General features: G+C 48.5%; 1 protein-coding gene across 6 annotated transcripts; it reads right to left on the reverse strand.

Moving 5' to 3' along the window:
- Positions 1 to 398: 398 nt before the first annotated feature.
- Positions 399 to 20,990, reverse strand: Kcnip2 (potassium voltage-gated channel interacting protein 2). 6 transcript variants are annotated; one of them, XM_076835228.1, is made up of 8 exons: positions 20,684 to 20,990; positions 3,727 to 3,851; positions 3,292 to 3,361; positions 3,053 to 3,123; positions 2,815 to 2,922; positions 2,533 to 2,637; positions 2,334 to 2,396; positions 399 to 552 (listed from the first exon to the last, which is right to left on the reverse strand). In XM_076835228.1, the coding sequence occupies exons 1-8, from the start codon at positions 20,754 to 20,756 to the stop codon at positions 442 to 444; spliced, it is 726 nt and encodes a 241-aa protein (XP_076691343.1). In that variant the 5' UTR covers positions 20,757 to 20,990; the 3' UTR covers positions 399 to 441. The 6 variants fall into 6 exon arrangements, with proteins under 6 accessions (XP_076691343.1, XP_076691344.1, XP_076691340.1 ...); XM_076835229.1 differs by having other exon boundaries at positions 399 to 1,818; XM_076835231.1 differs by lacking the exon at positions 20,684 to 20,990 and adding an exon at positions 16,026 to 20,675 and having other exon boundaries at positions 460 to 1,818.
- Between the last annotated feature and the right edge of the window lie 458 nt (positions 20,991 to 21,448).

Raw genomic sequence — 21,448 nt, forward strand, 5'->3', positions numbered from 1 at the left:
ATTCTTTGAGTCATCAACATCTTGTCCTTCCTTGTCCCCTTGCAGGATATGGGAGAGTCCTGTAGGGACCTAAGGTCAGGTGGGTTTCCACCTATTCCAGAATCTGAGTCTTGGTCTCCTGCCAATGCATGGCTGGACTCAAAAAGACAGGCACTTTCTTGGGGATCTTTTTTTTTTTTTTTTTTTTTTTTAAGTTACAGATGGACACAATACTATTATTTTATTTTATGTGGTGCTGAGGATTGAACCCAGTGCCTCACACGTGCTAAGGAAGCACTCTACCACTAAGCTATATCCCCAGCCCTTTCTTGGGGATATAAAAGGCTGCAGGCACATGAGTTTTGGATTAGGCAGTATTTGTGGTGTAGGAAAGACAAAAAGGCAGAGACAGCAGCCTATGCATAGCCATTGTGTTTTATTGGATCTGGTGTATTTGTTATTTTACAAAATATACAGAAGAGTCAAAAATGCAAAGCAGTCAGCAATGTCTGATGGGACTGGGAGGTCCCTGGGGGTCCTTCCCCTCAGATTCTGGCTGACTGGTAGGGTGAGCTGAATGGGACAAGCAGATATATTATGGAATAGCAGCATGGCAGGAGTGCTGATGATGAGGTGGGACAACCTGGGTCCTATCGTCCCTGCACTCTCAGTGTGCTAAATGGCATCTCTGGGTGGGCTGAGTAGAGGAAGAGGAGACTCAGGGAGTTAAGGAGGCTAGATAAGGGTTTGGGGTGCAGCCTAGTTGATCAAAGGTTCTAATATATGCCCCCCCACTGGGTTCAAATATTATGCCTGCCTTCCTCCTTCGTTCTCCCTCTAAGGCATCCACTGGGAGGGGTGATGGGATCCATGTTCAGGAAAGTCCCTGATTCACTCCATGCCTCCAAATTTAGAGGATATGGCAGGTGAAAACTCAAGTCATAGCCATCATAACAGGCAATGACCAGGAAGAGCAAGCTGAAACTTTGTTACACGTCAACTAAGACATCTCCCACCCACAATCCCTACCACTACTACCATACAAGCAGGAAGGAGGGAGAGGAAGGAATTTCAGGGATAAGCCAGATATCTGGTTCCCAAGCTCTCCTATGATACTGGAAGGGTATGGAAAACTTCTGGGACATAAGGCCTTCTGAAAACTTTGGAAATGCTAGTGGCCTGGAGTAGCACACTGTGTGACTTGAAGCTTTAGCCCAACATGCCTGAGCTCTAATGCTCTTCCATGGTCTTTCTGTTCTTCACTCCAGTCAGATACTAGGAACAAACCACTGGCTAAGGACCAAGATTTCTCCCTTAGTATTCTGTTTCCCTCCCACAAGGCTCTCAAAGGCAGTATGAAAAGCCAGCCAGTACGCCAAGGACAGAGCATTCTCTGAGAAGGGAGTATTAGGGGAAGTGTTTGTGAGATCAGGGATGGGGAAGCACCATAGCAGGAAACATTCTGTCTAGTGTTGTGGTTTCTTAGAATTGGGGTGGGAGGTGGGCAATCATTCATTTCCTATAGCACAGGCACCCTCAGCACTGGGTGTCAGGCAAAAAGAGGGTAAAAGCTGTTGGGAGTTGGGAACACCCACCAGATGTACTTTGCCCACTCTCTGGCCCCTTCAAATCCAGGGTTCTAGACTAAGGAAGCCCCAGGCTTTTTGATCCCTATAGCCCGCAGGGTAGGTCTTGGATGAGGATAGACCTGGGAAGAGAAGGGTGAGGTCTGCCTGAACTAGGACTAGAGCATGGTGCCCCCAGGACACACTAACTCCCTCTTCTGGGGAGCTAGATGACATTGTCAAAGAGCTGCATGGACCTCATGATGTTCTCATCCTGTGGCCATGGTGTAAGTAAAGCAGATTGGAGAGAAGGAGAGAGAGAGAAAAAAAAGAGAGATTGTCAGGAAGAAGGACACTGAATCAGAGATGGGAACATTCAGAGGCAGAGAGGAGGGAGATACCCAGATAGAGATGGGGAAGGGATAAGACATCCCTTATCATGAAGGAACAGGATTGGGGAATAGGGGGGTGAGAAAGGGAGGCGGCACTCTGACCAAAGAAACTTTTTTTTTTTTTTTGGTGCTGGGGATTGAACTCAGGGACACTCAACCACAGTGCCATATCCCCAGCCCTATTTTGTATTTTATTTAGAGACAAGGTCTCACTGAGTTGCTTAGAACCTTGCTTTTGCTGAGGCTGGCTTTGAACTCATGATCCTCCTGTCTCAGCCTCCTGAGCTACTGGGATTACAGGCGTGCACCACTGTGCCCAGCCAAAGTAAATTATTCATACATCACTGATTCAGGCCCTAAGTCCAGACCAGGGAAATGTAGAGGGCAGGGCCTGTACCTTTTGACAAGATTCAATGAATTCCTCAATGGTCACCACACCATCCTTGTTTCTGTCCATCTTCTACAAGAAGGTGGTTGGGCAGGGAGAACAATAGGGATGGCAGGAGAAAGGCATGCAGAATTCAGGTAAGTTCCCATGTTGGTTCCTGGTCTCCTTCCCTTCACTCCAGCCCTCCAGCCTACCCAGTCCCAGGCACCTGGAAGAAGCTCTCCACGTGTTCCCTTGGAGCCTCCTCTCGGAGTGCAGGGTATGTGTACTTTCCCATCATGTCATAAATGGACTTCATGATGTCAAGCATTTCCTGTTAGGCCAAAAGAGAAGAAGATCCCTCCTCAGAGCCTCCAGACTCCAAACCAAGAGGCTGATGGCTTATGTAGATTTTACCCTCTTGCTGGTGATACATATATGGGTCGTTTTCTTCCCATGGCCCTTTATACCCCACAACCCACCCCCACATAACCCTTCAGTTGCCCTGCACCTCCTTGGTGATACAGCCATCTTTGTTGAGGTCATACAGGTTGAAGGCCCAATTCAACCTGTCATCTATCGTTCCTCGAAGAATCACCGACAAACCAGCAACAAAGTCCTAAGAAGGGAGTAGAGAAGAACTGTGACTTCGGGTACCCGTCACCCAATCCTTTCTTTGGATATGACCTGGAGATTCTGATATGTAAACTCAAGGAAGTAGGCTTCCCTGACCTACCTCCCCAGCTCACCTCAAAACTGACAGAGCCATCATGGTTGGTGTCGAAGGCGTTGAAGAGAAAAGTAGCGTAAGTGCTGGAGTCTGTAGGATAAATGTGGGGAAGTGAGCCTGGCTTCCAGATGGGAGAGGACTTCCTACCTCTATGAAGCTTCCCCAAATCCTTCATGGCAATCCCAGCCCTTCAGCACCCTCTCTCCCCACTCAGCATAACAAAGAATAGCTGCTTTCTCTTGGGCCTAGTTTGCTCACCTCCTTGAGGAAAGAACTGGGAGTAAATTTGCTTGAAGTTCTCCTCATTGACAATTCCACTGGGACATTCCTGGGAGGAAGGAGAGAACCATACTGAGGGCAAATACAAAACCTACTTTCTTTTCACTGCCCTTTCTCCACCCTCCATGGCCAGACTTCCAGAAAGGAAAAGTCATCATGCCTCCAGGGGGCTCACCACTTAGATCTTGGTATGGCAGGCAAGACTTCTTCCCCAGTGCACAAATGAAAAGCATATAACTAAATCCCAGTCTACGGGATCAGAGTACATCTATTTTGGCCCCAGGCCAAAACTTCAGGCTGGAAGTTGGTCTCTGGGGCCACAGCCCTCAACCTCAAAGCATCTAGACATTACTTTCTATCAGCTGGTGCCCTCCTGCTACCCCCCTTACCCAGTTTGGCCTCGCCTTCACTCACGTTCTTGAAGCCCCGGTACAGGACCTGCAACTCCTTGCGCGTAAACTTGGTTTGCTCTTGCAGCTGCTCCAGACCTTCCGGTCGGTGACACACAGTGGACAGTTCAAATTCATCCTCTACGCTGTCTGTGGGGAGCGGTAGGGGGTGGGGGAGGGACAGCCTCGCCTCAGGCCCGGCCCCCTGCAACCGCTCTTCAAAATCACGGACCCCAACACCCTCCTCCCTGTCCCATCTTCGGCGCCGAAGACTGCCTGCCAGTTCTCTGGACCCAGAGCCGAGGACATCCACGCGAGAAGAGAAGACGCTGGTCCGTTTGTCAGCGAGCCAAAGCCAGGCCTGGCCCGGCCCGGCCCCAAAGACAGGGGTCGGACTCAGCCCTTGACTCTGGGCCTTTAATGCCTGGTTGCAGAAGAAGACCCCAACCTGCATCTTCATTTCAGAGAGGGAGGAGTGGGAAAAGCTGGTTCGAAAGCCGGTGTCTGAGGTTGGGCGCTCCGGGGTCGGTTTTTGACCAACTCAGATGTGCCCCACCCCATCCTTGCCAAGCCCAGATCTTCCCCTCCCCCAACTGTGCTGTGCCCATCCCAGCCATGCCTGAGCCATGCTCCGCCCTGCTCCAGCCAATCTCCATCCAGACCCCAATCCAGGCTCCATCTCCCGCCCCACCTCAGTCTCGCCTGTTAACCAGTGTTCAGCCCCCAGGCAAATGCCCCCACCCACACTCTCAAAGTCCCGCCCCCCCCCCCCCCCAGGAGAGTAAGTCACCTGGGTCCAGCGGGCGGGGTCTGTGGGGGCGGAGGGAGGCTGGGGCGGCTAATGCTGAAGGGAGTGAACTGTCACCGAGAAAGCTGAAGACCCGGCCCAAAGCAGACACTCACCTTGTTTCTCACACACAGCAAATCTCACAGACCTGTATACAATGCACATACCCCAAACCCGCAGCAAAAACACACGTAAAGAGCAGACATACACGAAACGGATCTCATGCACACAAACATGTCCCTATTTTTCAAACCTACCCCGTGAAAGGACCTATCAGAATCAAACATCATGACAGTTACAAAACGGGACTTCATAGCTTCCTAAATTCAGTATGATCCTCTGAAGTGGGCACAGGGAGACTTAGGGACAAGAGGTCCTCCTGAGGTTACTTAGTTGGGGACCAGGCTAAGACTGAAAACCCAAGTATTGGCGGGCCGGTGGCAAACGCCTGTAATTCCAGTGACTCAGGAGGTTAAGGCAGGAGGATTCCAAGTTTGAGACCAGCTTTGGCAACTTAGCGAGACCCCTTCTCAAAACTAAAAAGGGCTGGGGATGTTGCTCAATGGTAGAGCATCCCTGCATCACCCCCCAACAACAACAAAAAAAAAAAAAAAAAAAAAAAGAAAAAAAAGGATAAAAGAAAACCCAAGTATCCTGGCATCTGGAGTAAGGCGATCTCCACTCTCTAAACCTGCAACCATCCTGTTGTGGCCACGGGCGAAATATATGGCTAACCCAAAACATACACAGTGACAGGCAGCCCACACAGTCACAAACACTAAGCCTGGTTTAGACCCGCTTAGTGGCCTGGTCCCGACCCCTCCACTGGCCAGGCCCACATAGGCCTGGGCATGGGCCCTGCCACTCTGGTCATGCCCAAACGCTCTATTTCTTAGACCAGTGATGCTCACAGGCACTCGGGACACCACATACATACCAGCTTCATCAAGCACACCAGCCAGCCCCCACTCCGACCCCCACCCCACCAGCCGAACTGGACAGCCATGGTCACTCTACCACAATGCCACACGCTCGGGCCCCGCCCCCGGAAGCACAGGAGAGGCACTTGCTTTCACTGACTGAGGGCAGGGCTTGGGGCCCGCAGCAAGGCAGCAGCTTGAGGAACCGCTGCTTCAGCGCTTTTTTAGTGGGCCCTGGAGGGTGGCCTAGGAAGAGAGAAGACCCCAGGAAGGAACGTTAACTTCCACTTTTCCCTCCGTTCCCTGTCCCCTTCAGTCACAAGTCAAGCCTGGCTGGAGGAGGGCTAGGAAAGGAATGAATGGGGCGGAAGGCGGGCAAGGATAATTGGGGCCAGGTTAGTTCTCACATGCATGCAGAGTGCATCAATCAAGGCTGGGGTACTTAATATAATGGGATAGGGCCCAGCGACAATGAGGCAGCAAAGAGAGAGGTCATACTGGCCTCAGTGTCTTTGCTCACCCAGTGCCCTTGGCTTGCGTGCCATAGCTGGACCTCAGGGTAATGTCCAACCTAAGGATTGCTAGGTAGAATCTCTTCCTTTCTCTCTCACTCTCTCCCTCCCTCTCTCAGACACACACATACACAAATATGCATGTATAGGGACACAGAATGATAAGTCAGACAGGTGCCAGTGACAACTTGATCAACTTAGTGAGGCCTTGTAACAAAACAAAACAAAAAAAAAAGGTTGGGGATGTAAGCACCCCTGTATTCAATCCTCCAAACTAAGAAAGCAAAATAAAGCAAAAACACCACACAATGACCCTGGGACACCATAACACTGTGTGTTAAGAATACCATGACACATATCCATATCATATTGTGAGCTAGATCCTCTATAGCAGACAGACACCTAAGGTTGAACCTCACCCACAGAAGCTTCATCTGTCCTGGGTACATCTACTTTTCTTTCCTGTTATTTCTTATTTCAAGGCACCCAGAATCTTCCTGAGAAGGAGGGTTCCTTATCATCTAACATCTACACCATTAAGTGTGGCTGTTTCCCAGTCCTTTCTAGTATGGTTGATTGCTCTTTGAAGGCGAAATGATAGTGGACTTTGAAGCAATAAAAAATCTTGGAGATCAATATTTTGGTGTCCTGTGGGGTTATTTAAGGCCCAATGATCATAGCTCCTCTTTCTCCCCCCACCCTTTATTTCTGCATATATCTTATAGCTCTAATTGTACACCAGGAGGACTCTTAGCATTATTGTGTCTCCAAGCTGCAAACACCTCCAGATTCCTGGGCCAGAGCCCGCCAGACCTGACACACTGACTAAAGTTTGCCTCAGTACATTCCTGGAGGGGCCCAACTTCCTTTAGTCATTCCCCCATCCCAGTACCCCAACCCACCTCACCCCCCCCATACCAGACTCTACCCTCCAGACTAGGAGGTAACTGTGTGAGGTTATCACCTCTTTGAACCTCATCTCTCTCCCTCCCCAACCCACTCCAGGAGCTATAGAGAGATAAGGAGGCAGTGGGCCAGGTTGGTGGGGGTGGGGTGTGGGAATCGATGGTGGCCTGGCCCCTAGCCCAGGGTTCCATTAACCTGGACTCTGTTTTCCCAAAGCCAGATTGTGCCTGGGGCCTGTGGTGGTGTAGTCACCCGACTGTGGGGTGGGGAGTGAGGTACAGAGCTCTCCTCCTGCCTTGCCTACTAGGTCCCTGCCTACTCTCAAGCCTTAATCTCCTCTAGGCTCCCTTAAAGGTAGAAGAGAAAGCCTCTGCCTTTAGACTACAGGATATTGCAGCTTCCCAGAGTCCCACCCCAAAGTCAGTAGGGAAAATGGTACTGGAGGTGGAGAGGGAAACATTTCTGTCTCTTCCATCTCCCTCAGAGTTTTGATTTCCCTCTTCTCTTCACAAGAACTGTGCAGCTCCATGGCACAGCTGTTTCCTCTCTTCTCACCAAATAATCTAAAGCATTTTCTTAGAGCCAGTTTCTTCCCTTTTTTCCCTCCCCTTGCGATACTGGAGATCAAACCCAGGGCTAGGCAAGTGCACTATCACTGAGCCACATCCACAACCCAAGTTAGAGTCAGCTTATTTCATCTTTTCCATAATGAATGAGAACCAACTCAAACCAGTCTCCTAAGTCTAACTCCCAGACTACAGCAGAGGATGAAGGGTGCTCTTACTGAAGGAACCCTAGAGAAGGCAATTCATGAATCTTCCTCTGACACCAGCTTCCGTCACATCTTTCCATTTCTCCCAGGTGTCTAACCAATAGCCCCTGCTCCCACCCCCAGCCCCATCATGGTTCTTGCCTATCTTGCCTGCCTCCCCTGGTGCAACTTGGCCTCTAGAACCCACTCCAAATCCAAGTCTTGAACATATCCTCAGGGAATTGGGAACAGCTTCATTTAGCCTTATACCCAAAAAGGTTCAGCCACTCGCCTTGTCCAGCTTAGGCATGATCATATCCACCATTACACAAGCCACCAATCCTATTGTGATCATATATCTGTCATATACACAGGCTCACATAGTCACATACTGTCCTCACTCACACACATGAGCACACACTCATATTCCATGTCTCACACTGAGTCTATATACACACCCTGTAACCTACACCTATACACATGGAGGTATGGAGAGTCACCCACATCCTTGAACTCTAAAAGGGACTCCCCAGAAATCTAGTATTATCTCAGGAACCTTAGAAATTTCCTCCTCTACTCCATATACCCCTTGCCTGCCTCCCCACCTGGTATCCTTCATATTCCCCTCACCTCATCTTTATACCTCAGTCCTCCCATGCTTGCACCCTTTATTACTTCCCCAAATCCCCTCCTCCCCTTCCCCAGATCAACTCCTTAAGGCCCCCTCTTAATCTATCCCAGCTGTCTTGTCTCCCAGGCTGTGCTTTTACCTTCCCAGCTGCCAATCTCATCACTCACCTGCTCACCCTTTCCCCCAGTCATGAAGATGGCACAAGGCCCTCCCCAAAACTGCAGGATGGCTGATCCTCCAACCAGCAGTTCAGACATGCCCAGACACCTGGGTTACCTTCCAAGGAGACAGGCTCGAAGAGGCCAAACTGCTCCAGGACCTTGACAAACAGAGCGAGGACTACAAGCACGGCAACCATCTCTAGCCCTTCCAGGTTCATGGCGGGCCCCAGGCATGGCCCCTATCCGGCTGAGACTGGGACACACCGCAGGCAGCCTCAAGCCACCTCCCCCTCAGGCTCCCCAGCCAGAGTAGGATCACCCGCAGCCTCCCTCCGGTTCTCCCGCCCTGGGTCTCCTCCCTCTCTCCCTCCCTCTCCTCTGCCCTACAAGCCTCCTAGCCACAGCCGCCGCCTCTTCCTCTTCATGGGGCCACCTCCCAGAGAACTTCTGGTGTGAATGATATGGGCCAGAGGAGGGAGGCAGTGACCTGCCACCGTCCCTGAGAATGCTTCCCCCAAACACCCTGTGACCATTCTGGGCCACAGGGATAGGGCAGCAGGAAAGAAGATGGCAGGGGAGAGCAGGGTGCATGTATTACAGAAAGTGATAGATGCCCAGATACCTGGGTTACCTCCCAAGAAGATATGTTCAAAGAGGCCAAACTGCTTCAAGACCTTGACTGACAGCAAGGACTATAAGCACAGTGACCGTCTCCGGCCCTCCCAAGTTCATGGTATGAGATAAAATATATTATAGGTGTATGGGTGTTTTTCTTTGGGTTTGTTGGTATGGAAGTATGTGTCCCCTCATACATGTGTCTGTGCACTTACACAAAAGATTGCGTTTTGTGTATCATTTGTATGAGGTCTTGCTGTCTGTGGATGCATGTGTGAATGTGTGGGAGTATTTCTGAGTATGTATGCAAGAAGGTGTGTTTAGTAGAGTTGTAGGATGTGGATCTGAAATTTGGTAGGCATGGCTATGTTGTATAATGGGTCTATAGTTGTGTAATTGTATTAACATGGACTATATGAGAATATAAGGAGGTGGAGAAGGCGGCAGTGACCTCTAGGGATGTCAGACACAACTGACATCGATTGTGGTTGCCATGGAGACTGAGGCAGGAAGCACTCTCTTCCCACAGGCCTCAGACAGTGAAACTGAGGCCCAAGGGAGGGAGGATTAGGTCCAATATCCTGGCCAGGAAAAAGGCAGCTTATCCACTTCATGACCCTCTCTGGAGAGGACTTATTGCAGCTGCCTTAGGGACCAAGAGATCTAAGTTTCTTGAGGAAAGAGGGGACTGTGTGCTTCTCTTCCATCCAGGAGATGCCAAATCCCTTCCTGCTCTTCAGAAATTGCTGTTATTGTTGATGGAGAAGCCTAGGGTAGGAAGGAGATCTGAGCCCTCTCACCTCCATCCTCTGGATTCCCTCCCTTCTCTTTCTTGCTCCTTACTGGTGATATAGGTATATGTAAAAGACTGGGGGAAGCCTGCAGAGCCAGTGAGCCACAAGACAAGGGCCCATGAGTTAATAACACCTGACATCATGACTACTACTGCTGCCTGACAGTGATTGAGCACTCACTAAGTGCTAGATGATGTGCTGCTATATGCTTACTGATGTTATCACACTGAGCTTGTTAAATACACATATTAAGGCAGTATTATGATCCCCATGTCAGTGAAGCTAAATCAAAGGTTAAGTAAATCTCTAAGATAAGAGCTTCAGTTTTTTTTTTTTTTTTTTTGAGAGAGAATTTTTATTTTTATTTTTTTAGTTTTCAGCGGACACAACATCTTTGTTTTAGGGGTTGAGGGTATGGCTCAAGCGGTAGCTCGCTCGCCTGGCATGTGTGCGGCCCGGGTTTGGTCCTCAGCCCCACATACAAAGATTTTTCTTTTTTTGAGAGAGAGAATTTTTATTTTTATTTTTTTTAAGAGAGAGAGAGAGAGAGAGAGAGAGAGAGAGAGAGAGAGAGAGAGAGAGAATTTTAATATTTATTTTTTAGTTCTCGGCGGACACAACATCTTTGTTTGTATGTGGTGCTGAGGATCGAACCCGGGCCACACGCATGCCAGGCCAGCGCGCTACTGCTTGAGCCATATCCCCAGCCCAAGAGAGAGAATTTTTAATATTTATTTTTTAGTTTTCGGTGGACACAACATCTTTATTTTTTGTATGTGGTGCTGAGGATCGAACCCGGGCCGCACGCATGCCAGGCAAGTGCGCCTCCGCTTGAGCCACATCCCCAGCCCAAGAGCTTCAGTTTTAATCCAGTCTGACCAGATCTGAGCTTACACTCTTAAACCACATATATACTTGCTCTCTTCTTAGAAAGCTTGCCCACCAAGGAGATAGATCCCTTTTAGGAGAATTGATCCCAGAGGGAGACCTCCCTCTCATCTAGTTCTGGAGGTTCACTGGTCTGCAGTTCTCTACGACCACCACTGGGGATCAGGCGACTATCTTACACCATATCTTATCCCTTCTCTCTTCCCTAACTCCCCCAAGTAGCAGGGTAGATGCAGGAAGAAGGTATGCCTCTTGCATGATTGGTGCTCTGCTTGCCCACCTCTTCTGAGGTTGCGGAAAAAATTCTCATACTCTGTGTAACCAGCAAATTTCTCCCTCTCTTCAAATTCCATCCTGGAATTTAATATCCTTCCTCTACCTTCATCAACAGATTCCTTTGTTTCACTTTGTTTCAGTCACCTCACTGTCTCCCAAACACATGGAACTCGGTTCTATCTCTCTGTCTTTGTTCCTGTCTGTCTGGGATGCCCCTCCTTTCTGCTTTCCCTCTATACTATACTGTGTGTTGTGTTTTGTTTTAATTAGTGATGCTGGAGATTGAACCCAGAGACACTTTACCACTGAGCTACATCCCCAGCCTGTTTTATTTTTAATTTTGAGACAGAGTCTTGCTAAGTTACTTAGGGCCTCACTAAGTTGCTGAGGCTGGCTTTGAACTTGGGATACTCCTGCCTCTGCCTCTTAAATCCCTGGGATTACAGGCATGTTCCACTGCCCCCTACTTCCTACAGTTCTTACCTATCCTTTAGAGGTGCTTAAATTCCTCTTCCTTTCAGAGGATACTTTCAGAGCCTCCAACCTACAGTGGTCTATCAGTTACCTGAATTCCTACAGAATTCAGCCTCAAAACTCAGCACTAAATTCTATAATGTTAATTAGATGGAACTGTAAACAGAGGTGGTGTAGCATGGGAATCAGTAGCATAAGGCAAGGTGCCAGAGTCCTTGAATTCACGAGGACCTAGCTTTTTTTATGGTACTGGGGATAAAACCCAGGGCTGTATGCATGCTAGGCAAGGCTCTACCACCTAGCTACATACCTGGTCCTTTTTAAAATTTTCAGTTTGAAAATGGGTGCAATGGTACATGCTTATAATCCCAGTAACTCAGGAGGCTGAGGCAGGAGGATTGCAAGTTCAAGGCCAGCCTGGAAAACTTAGTGAGACCCTGTCTCAAAATTAAAAAGGGCTGAGGGACATAGCTTAGTGGTAGAACACTCCTGGGTTTGACCCCCAGTACTACAAATAAATAAATTCTTAAGTATTTTTGGTGGAGGCACAGGGGATTGAACTCATGGCCACTGAGCCACATCCCCAGCCCTATTTTATATTTAGAGACAGGGTCTCACTGAATTGCTTAGTGCCTCACTTTTGCTGAGGCTGACGTTAAACTTGGAATCCTCCTGCCTCAGCCTCCCAGGTAGCTGAGGTTATAGGTGTACACCTCTGTACCTGGCTGAGTGCTTTACCTCTGTGCCTCAATGGTTGCAGGGGGGAATAAATGAACTAATGCATGAAAAGAAGTTGTAATAATGCCTGGCAAGGAATAACTGCTAAATAAGTGTTATCATTATAAATAACATAACACTGCCCCTCCCCCATATTTCTATAGCTCTTGACAATTTACAAAGCATTTCCACAAACATTATTATCTTTTTTATTTTATTTTATTTTTTTTGGTATGGGAATTGAACTCAGGGGCACTCGGACACTGAGCCACATCCCCAGCCCAATTTTGTATTTTATTTAGAGACAGAGTCTCACTGAGTTGCTTAGGTCCTAGCTAAACTGCTGAGGCTGGCTTTGAACTCGTGATTCTCCTGCCTCTGCCTCCCAAGCAGCTGGGATTACAGGCATGCGTCACTGTGCCAGGCCCACAAACATTATTATCTTGATGAAGTCTTATGCCCATTTCACTGATGAGGTAAACTGAGGCCCAGGGATATAAAGACATTTACTTAGCTTGGAGCAGTGGTCCACACTTGTAATCCCAGCTACTCAGGAGGCTGAAACAGGAAAATTGCAAGTTCAAGGTCAGCCTCAGCTGACCTTTAGAGATCCAGTCTCAAAATAAAAGTTAAACAGTGGGGGGATTGGGGATATGGTTTAGTGGTAGAGCGCATGTCTAGCATGTGTGAGGCCCTGGGTTTGATCCTCAGCACCACATAAAAATAAATTAATCCTTAGCACCACACAAATAAAATAAAATAAATAAATAGAAAAGGCTGAAGATTTATCTCAGTGGCAAAGTGCCCCTGGGTTCAACTCCCAGTGCCAGAAAAAGAAAAACTTGCTAAAGATTACCCAGATAAGAGGGAATAATGTAGAGATATGAACCCAGATCTCTTTGGGTCAGTTCTGTTTCCTTAACTAAATCCCAAGCTCCTGGAGGGTAAAGATGTTAAAAAATTGTACTTATACAAATAGAATGCCAAGTGTGGAACAAAGGTGAACCAAACAGTTCTACCTCTTACTATCCTTGCTCCTCTTCTGTCAGGGATCTTGCTCCTTAATAGAACTATAAAGCATCTATTAATTTAAATTTTTATGCCTACTCTGTGATAGAAACTACCCTAGGCAAGATATGAAATGAGCTATAGAAAAAAAAAAAAACTTTCTAACTGGGAGGCCAGAGAAACTTGGAGACGTACCTTTTGAGTAGTTCTTTTAAATTTTTAAAAATTTCTATTTATTTATTTTTTTAATTCTTTTTTTTTTTTTTTTTGAGAGAGAGAGAGAGAGAGAGAGAGAGAGAGAGAATTTTTTAAATATTTATTTTCTAGTTTTCGGTGGACACATCTTTGTTGGTATGTGGTGCTGAGGATCGAACCCGGGCCGCACGCATGCCAGGCAAGCGCGTTACCGCTTGAGCCACATCCCCAGCCCCTCTATTTATTTATTATTGATTGATTGATAATTAGAATTGAACCCAAGGGCACTTTAACACTGAGCTATATCCCCAGTCCTTTTTATTTTGAGACAAGGTCTTGCTCAGTTGCTCAGGGCCTCACTAAATTGCTGAGGCTGGCCTCGAACTTGTGATCTTCCTGTCTCAGCTTCCCAAGTCCCTGGGATTACAGGGACCACCGTGCCCAGTACCACCATGCCCAGAAAACCCTTTTTATTTTGAGTCAGGGTCTTGCAAATTGCTGAGGCTAGCCTCAAATTTGGGATCCTCCTGAGTAACTACTATTATAAGCGCACGATAAGTGCATGCCACTGTGCTGGCCAGGACCCTCCTTTTCCTCTTTTGCTCCCCCACTTTCAATTCTCAAAGACCTCGACCCAGCTGCATAGGGATTCAAGGGCCTAAACCAATCAGGGGTCTGGTGGGAAGCTCTGTTAGAAGTATAGTGGTGTATTCCTGTAATTCAGCTACTAGGGAAGCTGAGGCAGAATTGCAAGTTAGAGGTCAGCCTGGGCAGGTTAATGAGACCTTGTCTCAAAAAAAAAAAAAAAAAAAAAATTCTAAAAAATTTTTTAAAAAGGGTTGTGGATGTAGTTCAACGGTAGAGTTGCAACTAGGTTCAATGCCCAGTACTGTAAAATTAAAAACAAAACAAAACAAAAAAGTGAAAGAATAAGTTGTTTCTCAGGCTCTCCCTTCCCCCTCAGAGCCTTCTCAAGTCTTTAGGGCTCTGTGCCACTGACATTAGCTCTTCTTCACCCAAGGGAGTGAAATCTTAATGAAAGCACTTCAATGAGAACTTAAGGCAGAACTGTATTACAGCATTAGTTTGGCCCTTCCCATGTCCCTTAAATTTCACCACAAAGATACTGCTATTATTTAGATGTTTACCTCCCACAGTACAAACCTGGAATAATATTGCCTTGTGGAGGAATCCACCCTATATACAACCCTTTTTAAAAGTTTTTTTTTTTTTTTTTTTTGAGACAAGGTCTCATTAACCTGCCCAGGCTGACCTCTAACTTGCAATTCTACTGCCTCAGCTTCCCTAGTAGCTGAATTACAGGAATACACCACTACACTTCTAACAGAGCTTCCCACCAGACCCCTGATTGGTTTAGGCCCTATACCATGTTATCCAGTCAGTGAAGACCCCAAAGCCCTTCTCTCAGTCCCCCAAACCCACTCCAACCCCAGCTAAATCAAAAGACACTGCAGCCCCCATCTGCATCAGGTGATTAATGACCTTCCTAGACGTTGGGGCTATTTTGGGTCCTGGAAGTCATGCCTGCAATGATTGAGAGCTGGCCCTGCCTGGCTCTGGAGCCATCTGTCACTGGAGACAAGACCAAGGAGGAGGTTTGGGGGATGCATGCTCCCCAAGAGACTTCTAAGATGTCTCTGGCTCAGCCCCAACTCCCCTCCTTCAGGGGACACATGGCAAGAAGTGGCCATATACCCTGCTTGTACTCGAAGGGTTCAAGTAGATAAACCATAGAGAGAGCTAGAGAACTACAGATCCTAAAATGCTATGGGGCCAGGTTGTTTCAGTCTCTTTGAGGCCCAATAGAGAAGGGATTCTGGGTTCATAGGACTTGCACACCTTGTCTGTGGACCACTTCCAGGTGGAAGTGTGCACGAATCTCAGCAGGACTATATGATACAATCCATACATCATAAACTCCACAAATGTCACACCAATGTACAACCTCATAAAAGCTGTACAAGTAACCTAGCGATTCAGGAACCCCCAACCAAACCCTACAGCATAACACTCTAGGTGATCCGAGGGATATGTAACCTCAGGATGCACAGCCCCAGTGATCACAATCACAGGGACACATAGCCTTAACAATGTACAATTTAGTAATGCACCATCCCATTAATACAGATTGCCAGAGATGGATAAAACATGGATAGACAATCTTCATGCCATACAAGTCTATCCATCCTGTCATATATGAGCTCACTGAGTTCATATTCTAGTCCTATCTCAGGCTTTTTTTCTTTTTTCATTGATCCTTCATCTTAAGGCTCCCTTAACCTAAGCAGTGCAATAAAGAGCTGTATGTACTTTTCCCTAGCTCAGCTGCAAGCTTCCTTTTTGCATGTCTGTGTCCTGTCCCTTACTTGAGCCTCCCCCAGTACCTTCAATAAGAAGCCCTGTCCTCTCCACCATCATGAGGGACCATGATGCCCCCTTCTCTTTTCTTCTTTGAAGAGTCCTATCTCTTCTTCCTGCTCCATAAGGAATCCTATCCCTTGCTCCACTTCTGTCAGGGATCTTGCTCCTTAAACCTTTAAACCCTTTTCTTTGAGGGGTCCCGCTCCCTCCATTTCTGTGAGTGCCCTTTATCTCCCCCACTTCTATAAGACTCTCATCTCACTTCACTTTTTGAGAAGGCCTGCTTGCTCCCTTCCCTTCACCATACCTGGGGACAGGGACCCAGTCACCAGCTGGTAGAGGGATCTTGCTGCTTGCCCCAACGGGCTCCGGCACCTGCGGGGGCAGCGGTTCATGGTTCTGCAGGAGAGCTTTGTGGCCAAGCTCCGCCCTCAAAGCCCGGGGGCGGTCTGGGCTGTCTCAGCCACCACCCAAGAGGGTTCTGTGTGGGCGGAGCAGGAGGACTGGACTGGCAGAGGTTCTCAGACCCTAGGACTCTCCCCACCTTCCTCTGGCTGTGGAAGAATGCTGGCCTCATCATTTGAAGGACCCACCCCCAAAGTTCCTAGAGCAGGTAAGGGCAGAGGGGCAGTACAAACTCCCCATAACCTTCTTTTGAAACATTCTGTGGAATCCTGGCAAGAAAGCCGGGTATGCAAGGGTTTGGAAAATGATCTGGTCAGGGAATAGACCTTTCATTGCCTCTTTTCAGCTCCTCCTCCTCCTGCGCCCCCCAACCCCCATTTTGCTAAGGGTAAGAGAACAGAGTTGTCATGGCAACTCCCCACATTTCCACACTTCCTAAACCAACAGGAGAAAAAGCAAGAGGAAGGAGAGAGGCCGGTGAGTTTATCCGAAGGTAAAGAGGAGGTGGCAGGGCTTTGCATCCACTTGGTATTTGCACCTAAATCCAAATAGGACTTCACTCACATTTTTTTTTTTTTTTTAATTGTGTAGTACTAGGGATTGAACCCAGGGGAGCTCCACCCCTTTTATTTTATTTTATTTTTTGGGGGGGGACAGGATTTTTCTAAGTTGCCTAAGCTGGCCTCGAATTTGCAATCCTTCCAGGATCCTAAAATACCTTCAAACTCCTAGGAAAACCTACAGAAGAGATATAGTCCCAATGCTCTGACTGGGATCACATTTTTAGGGGGATTGAAATCATTATTTTTAGGTATTGGGGATTAACTAAAGGGCACTTTACCTCTGAGCTACATCTCCAGCCCTTAATTAATTAATTATTGGTACTGGGGATTGAGCCCAGGGGCCCTTTACCACTGAGCTATGTCCCCAGCTCTTTTTTCAATTTTAAATTTTGAGACAGTCTTGCAAAGTTGCTGAGGCTGGCCTTAAACTTTCAATCGTCCTGCCTCAGCCTCCGGAGTCACTGGGATTACAGGTGTACACCACCATGCCTGGTCGAAAACCCTACATTTAAGAGAGAGAATTACTTCTGAATTCTGTCCAGACCTTGCTCACTCAGGATATAGTTCCCGCTCTACAAGCATGGTTCCTCTAAGACACACGGGGGCGCCCTACTCCCGGGAACGATACTCAGGGCCAGAGGCCCAGGAGCTTAGACCTGGCTGGTCAGGTCCCAACTCTTTCCTCATCTTCTACTGTCCTGCATCTGCTTCTGCTCTGACTGGGATGTGCTGATCACAGACTTTTCCACTCTGTGTCATTGCCAAACGGTTCCTCTGGGCCCAGAAGACCGGAAGTATTAGGTGGTATATGGGGTAGAACTCGGATTTTCTTCCCCCTAAAAAGGTTCTCCCAGTTCTGAGCTTGGGAAGGAATGGGGAAAGATGGCAATTGGGGGTACAGACGCCTTGAAGCACAAGTTTAGGGCCGTTTCTGGCAGTCTGATCAGCCAGGATAATGTGGAGGGGGACAGGAGACTACTCCCACATCTGATCTCAAGAATACCTACTGGAAATCCCTTTGGGAAAGTGGAGGCCTGGAGCACTTCAGCACCGCGGACAAGGTCTCCTTTCAGGCTGCAGGGAATACTCAGAGCCACCAGTCAAGGTTAACATTAGTGTCCCCGACTCATTTGACACTCATTATAAATCCTCCTTCAAGCCAAGTGCAGTGGTGCACACAAGTAAGTCCAGAAACTTGGTAAGCTGAGGCAGGAGGATAACAAGTTCAAAGCCAGCCTCAGCAACTTGAGACCTGGTCTCAAAATAAAAAGGGCTGGGGATGTAGCTCAATGGTTAAACTTCCCTGGGTTCAATTTCTGGTACCAAAAAATAATAAGCTCTCCTTTGAGAGGCAAGCCCCCTGATAGTCCTATTTCTACTTCTCAAGTCATGTGTGTAGTGCTCTACAATGAGGATGCTGATGACCTTAACAGGATTCTAGAGGCTCATCAGCATTTGATCTTTTTTTATTTCTCTTGGGAGGCTGGCAAGTAGGCAGTCAGGAAGTTGTCCTACCCCCTTTTTGGCAGTCTGGGATTTAAACCTGGGGGCACTTTACCACCTAGCTACGTCCCCAGCCCTGTCCGCCTTTTAGCTATTGAGACAGGGTCCTGCTGAGTTGCCAAGACTGGTCTCAAATCAGTGATTCTCCTGCTTCACCTCCTGAGCAGCTGGGATTACAGGCATGAACCACCATGCCTAACTAGTATTCCTACTGTACAGGTGAGAAAAGTGAGGGCCAGAAAGCGAAAGTCACATAGTACATTTCCATTCCTGACAGACTGTTATGGTTTGGATATGAGGTATTCCCCCCAAGACTCCTCTTAATGCAGGAATATTCAGAGGTGAAATGATTAAATTATATGAGTACTGTAACCTACTCAGTCCATGCTAGTTTGAATGGACTGACTATTGGGGCATGCCTTAAGATGAGTGACTGGGGGTGTCCCCTGAAAGGGCACATCTTGTCTGCAGCCCTTTCCCCCTCTCTGTTTCCTCACCCTACCATAAACTGATCTATTTTCCTCAGCTGGGCTCTTCCCTCCATGATGGGCTGCTAATCTTAAGCCCAGAGGAATGGAGTCAGCTGTTTATGGACTGAGACCTCTGAAATTGTGAGCCCTAAATAAACTTTTCCTCCCTGAGTTGTTTTTGTCAGGTGTTTTGGTCACAGCTTTGCAAAAGCTGACTAACACTGACCTAACTAAGGCAGTGAACCTTCAAATCCAAGTGCTTCCCCACCTCCACCCAAAGTGGAAAATCAAGGCATGAAACAAACCCTAATGTGTTAATGAGGGTCTTGAGCCATTACAGTTCTCAAAGATCCTGAACTTGCAGTGGAAACTGAGTTCATAATAAAACTGGATAGCTGAACTTTCAGAGCCATCCAAATCTGAAGCACATCTGGGAGAGGCACATGTGTCATTGTCCGACTCTGGGGCCTAAGTGAAGGATGCCCCTTCTGTGATGTTTTGATATTACAACTAGGTCCTCCCCAGGGCCAAAGAGCGGAGGAGACACTTATCCTTAAGGTATTACATCCTAGTTCCCTCCCTCCTATTCAAAGGTCTTAATCTGAGCTCATAAGGAAGGACAAGGATCATGGCTTCCCCCTAACTCCCTGCTCAGAAGGAACAGCCTCCCTCCTCCCATTCTCAGTTGGAGTTCTTAAACAGGCTGCACAATGAGAGAAACACACATATATGGAAATGTACACAAGGTGACACAGTCACCTACACAAGCACATGGATCTACCTACCAAACCCAGGAATGCATACAAGCACAGATGTCCTGGTCTCACATAACTCCTCAAAGTGAGAAAGAGAAGTCTGGGCAGCAGAATGGTTTTGGCGGATATAAGAGGGGACATGTAGCACTTCCCAGGCCTAGAGTTTCTATCCCTGGTTCTGGAAGGAGGCAAGAGGATGTGTTTTCTCTGGGGTTCTGGTGAATTTCTCAAAGGGCTATTTGGGATTATAGGATTTTCATTTGTAAGAGTGATCTGAGTAATGGCGGGAGGGGGCTGATCCAGCACTAACCAAAGCCTCCCTATGGATGCCAGGTGCTAGAAACATAGGGTACACCTGGGTGTGAGTGTGGGCAGCTGCACACTAGAATCTCTCCTTGGGTTCACCTGGGCTATTTGGAGGAAACTTGGAGAAGCAGTGAGGTGCACTAAAGACTCCCTTCTGCTACAGGAAGCCAGAGAGGCAGCAGGATAAGTAATGGCATGGACATTCAGAGAGCCTCACAGCAGCCATCACACATGAAAGTACACAATCAGCACCAAATGTTAAAATAATCCACATAATCTCACAATCACAAAATATACAATAACCCACTTTAACAACTGTTCATTCCAGGAGGTTCACAGTCCATAGTCTTATAAAGAGACATACCATCGTAAATGAAGCCCTAATACGTTCTGGTTGTCACATGTCACCTCACACGGAATCATACACTCAAAGCCTATAGTTGCACATACAACAAAGACACATGGTCAAAACAACTTAAGTACAACCAGGGTCCTACATAGCCTCATTCAAACATCAGACAAGATCATAAATTGCACTGCCACATGCACTCACACTCACCCTGGTTGTCACCAAGTCCAAGGCACATGGCAACCAGCTGTGGGAGGTACACACACATACATAAAGCAGACACACATAGGAATGATAAGTGCTCACTCACGTAACACCTCCCACTCCAGACACACTCCCAGCCCTGTGTCACACACGCCCACACCTGCTGCCTCTCCACACCTGCCCCACTTGCCCCTCCACCCCTATGGAACCCAGTATCCAGTATCCAGTTGCCTATGGAACTCCACCCCTATGGAACCCAGTATCCAGTATCCAGTTGCCTAGACCAGCTGGGAGATTGCCTGGGAATGGGGTAGAGAGCAGGTATGGAGCAAGTCAGGGTAGGAGAGATGGAAGGGTCTGGGGGGATGGAAGCCACCCTCCCTCCCGTGACCCCTGCGCCACTGACTCACCCGTGAGCTGGTCGTAAGAGCCGTCCAGATCTCGGGAATCGGACAAACTCTCCTTGCGGCCCTGGCCCCGCATGGCCCCCGGCGCCCCACTCCCGCCTGGGCTGTGGGAGGGGGCGCCGGGTGGCCGGGATAGGGCGCTCACACGGCGCCCCCTGGCGGCCTAGGGCACCGTTGGGGCTGGGGACCGGGAGAGCCAAAGGTTGGGGGGCTAGTCTGGGGACCAGAGGGGTTCTAGGCCCAACCTAGGGGGTCCCGGGGCAGGAGCAGGAGCAGGAGGCTTGGGCGGCAAATGAGCGCAGAGCCAGAGGCAGAGTGGAGCTGAGCTCTGAGCAGGAGCGATCCGCCTCTCTCCTCCCGCCCCCTCCCCGCGGCTGTCACTGCCGCCTCCCCTCTTTGGCGCTGCTGGGATTGGCTCCCCCTACCTCCGCCCCCCACCCTCTACAGCTGGGGGAGGCTCCGGTGAAAGGGTGAACTGTAAAGTGCAGGGAGAGAGACCATCTCCCAGCAACACCACCTCTAAACCTCAAGCCACCGATGTTGGGGTGCAAGAGAGAGCGGGGCCAGAGACCCCACTGTGAGGAAACCTCGCCCACAATTTTCAGACACCCTCTTCCCCTACCATCAGCACTGTCTGGTGGAGTCAGAGCCTGGGTTATGCCTCTGGGTCCCCTGTTCGTTTCTCCATGTCAGCATCTATTTTGTTCCTCCTGCCAGTTCCAGCCAGCCCCCCCCCCCCCCACACACACACCCAGTCTCCACCCTGCT

The sequence above is a fragment of the Callospermophilus lateralis genome, chromosome 15 (assembly GCF_048772815.1).
Source record: "Callospermophilus lateralis isolate mCalLat2 chromosome 15, mCalLat2.hap1, whole genome shotgun sequence".
Lineage (NCBI taxonomy): Eukaryota > Metazoa > Chordata > Mammalia > Rodentia > Sciuridae > Callospermophilus > Callospermophilus lateralis.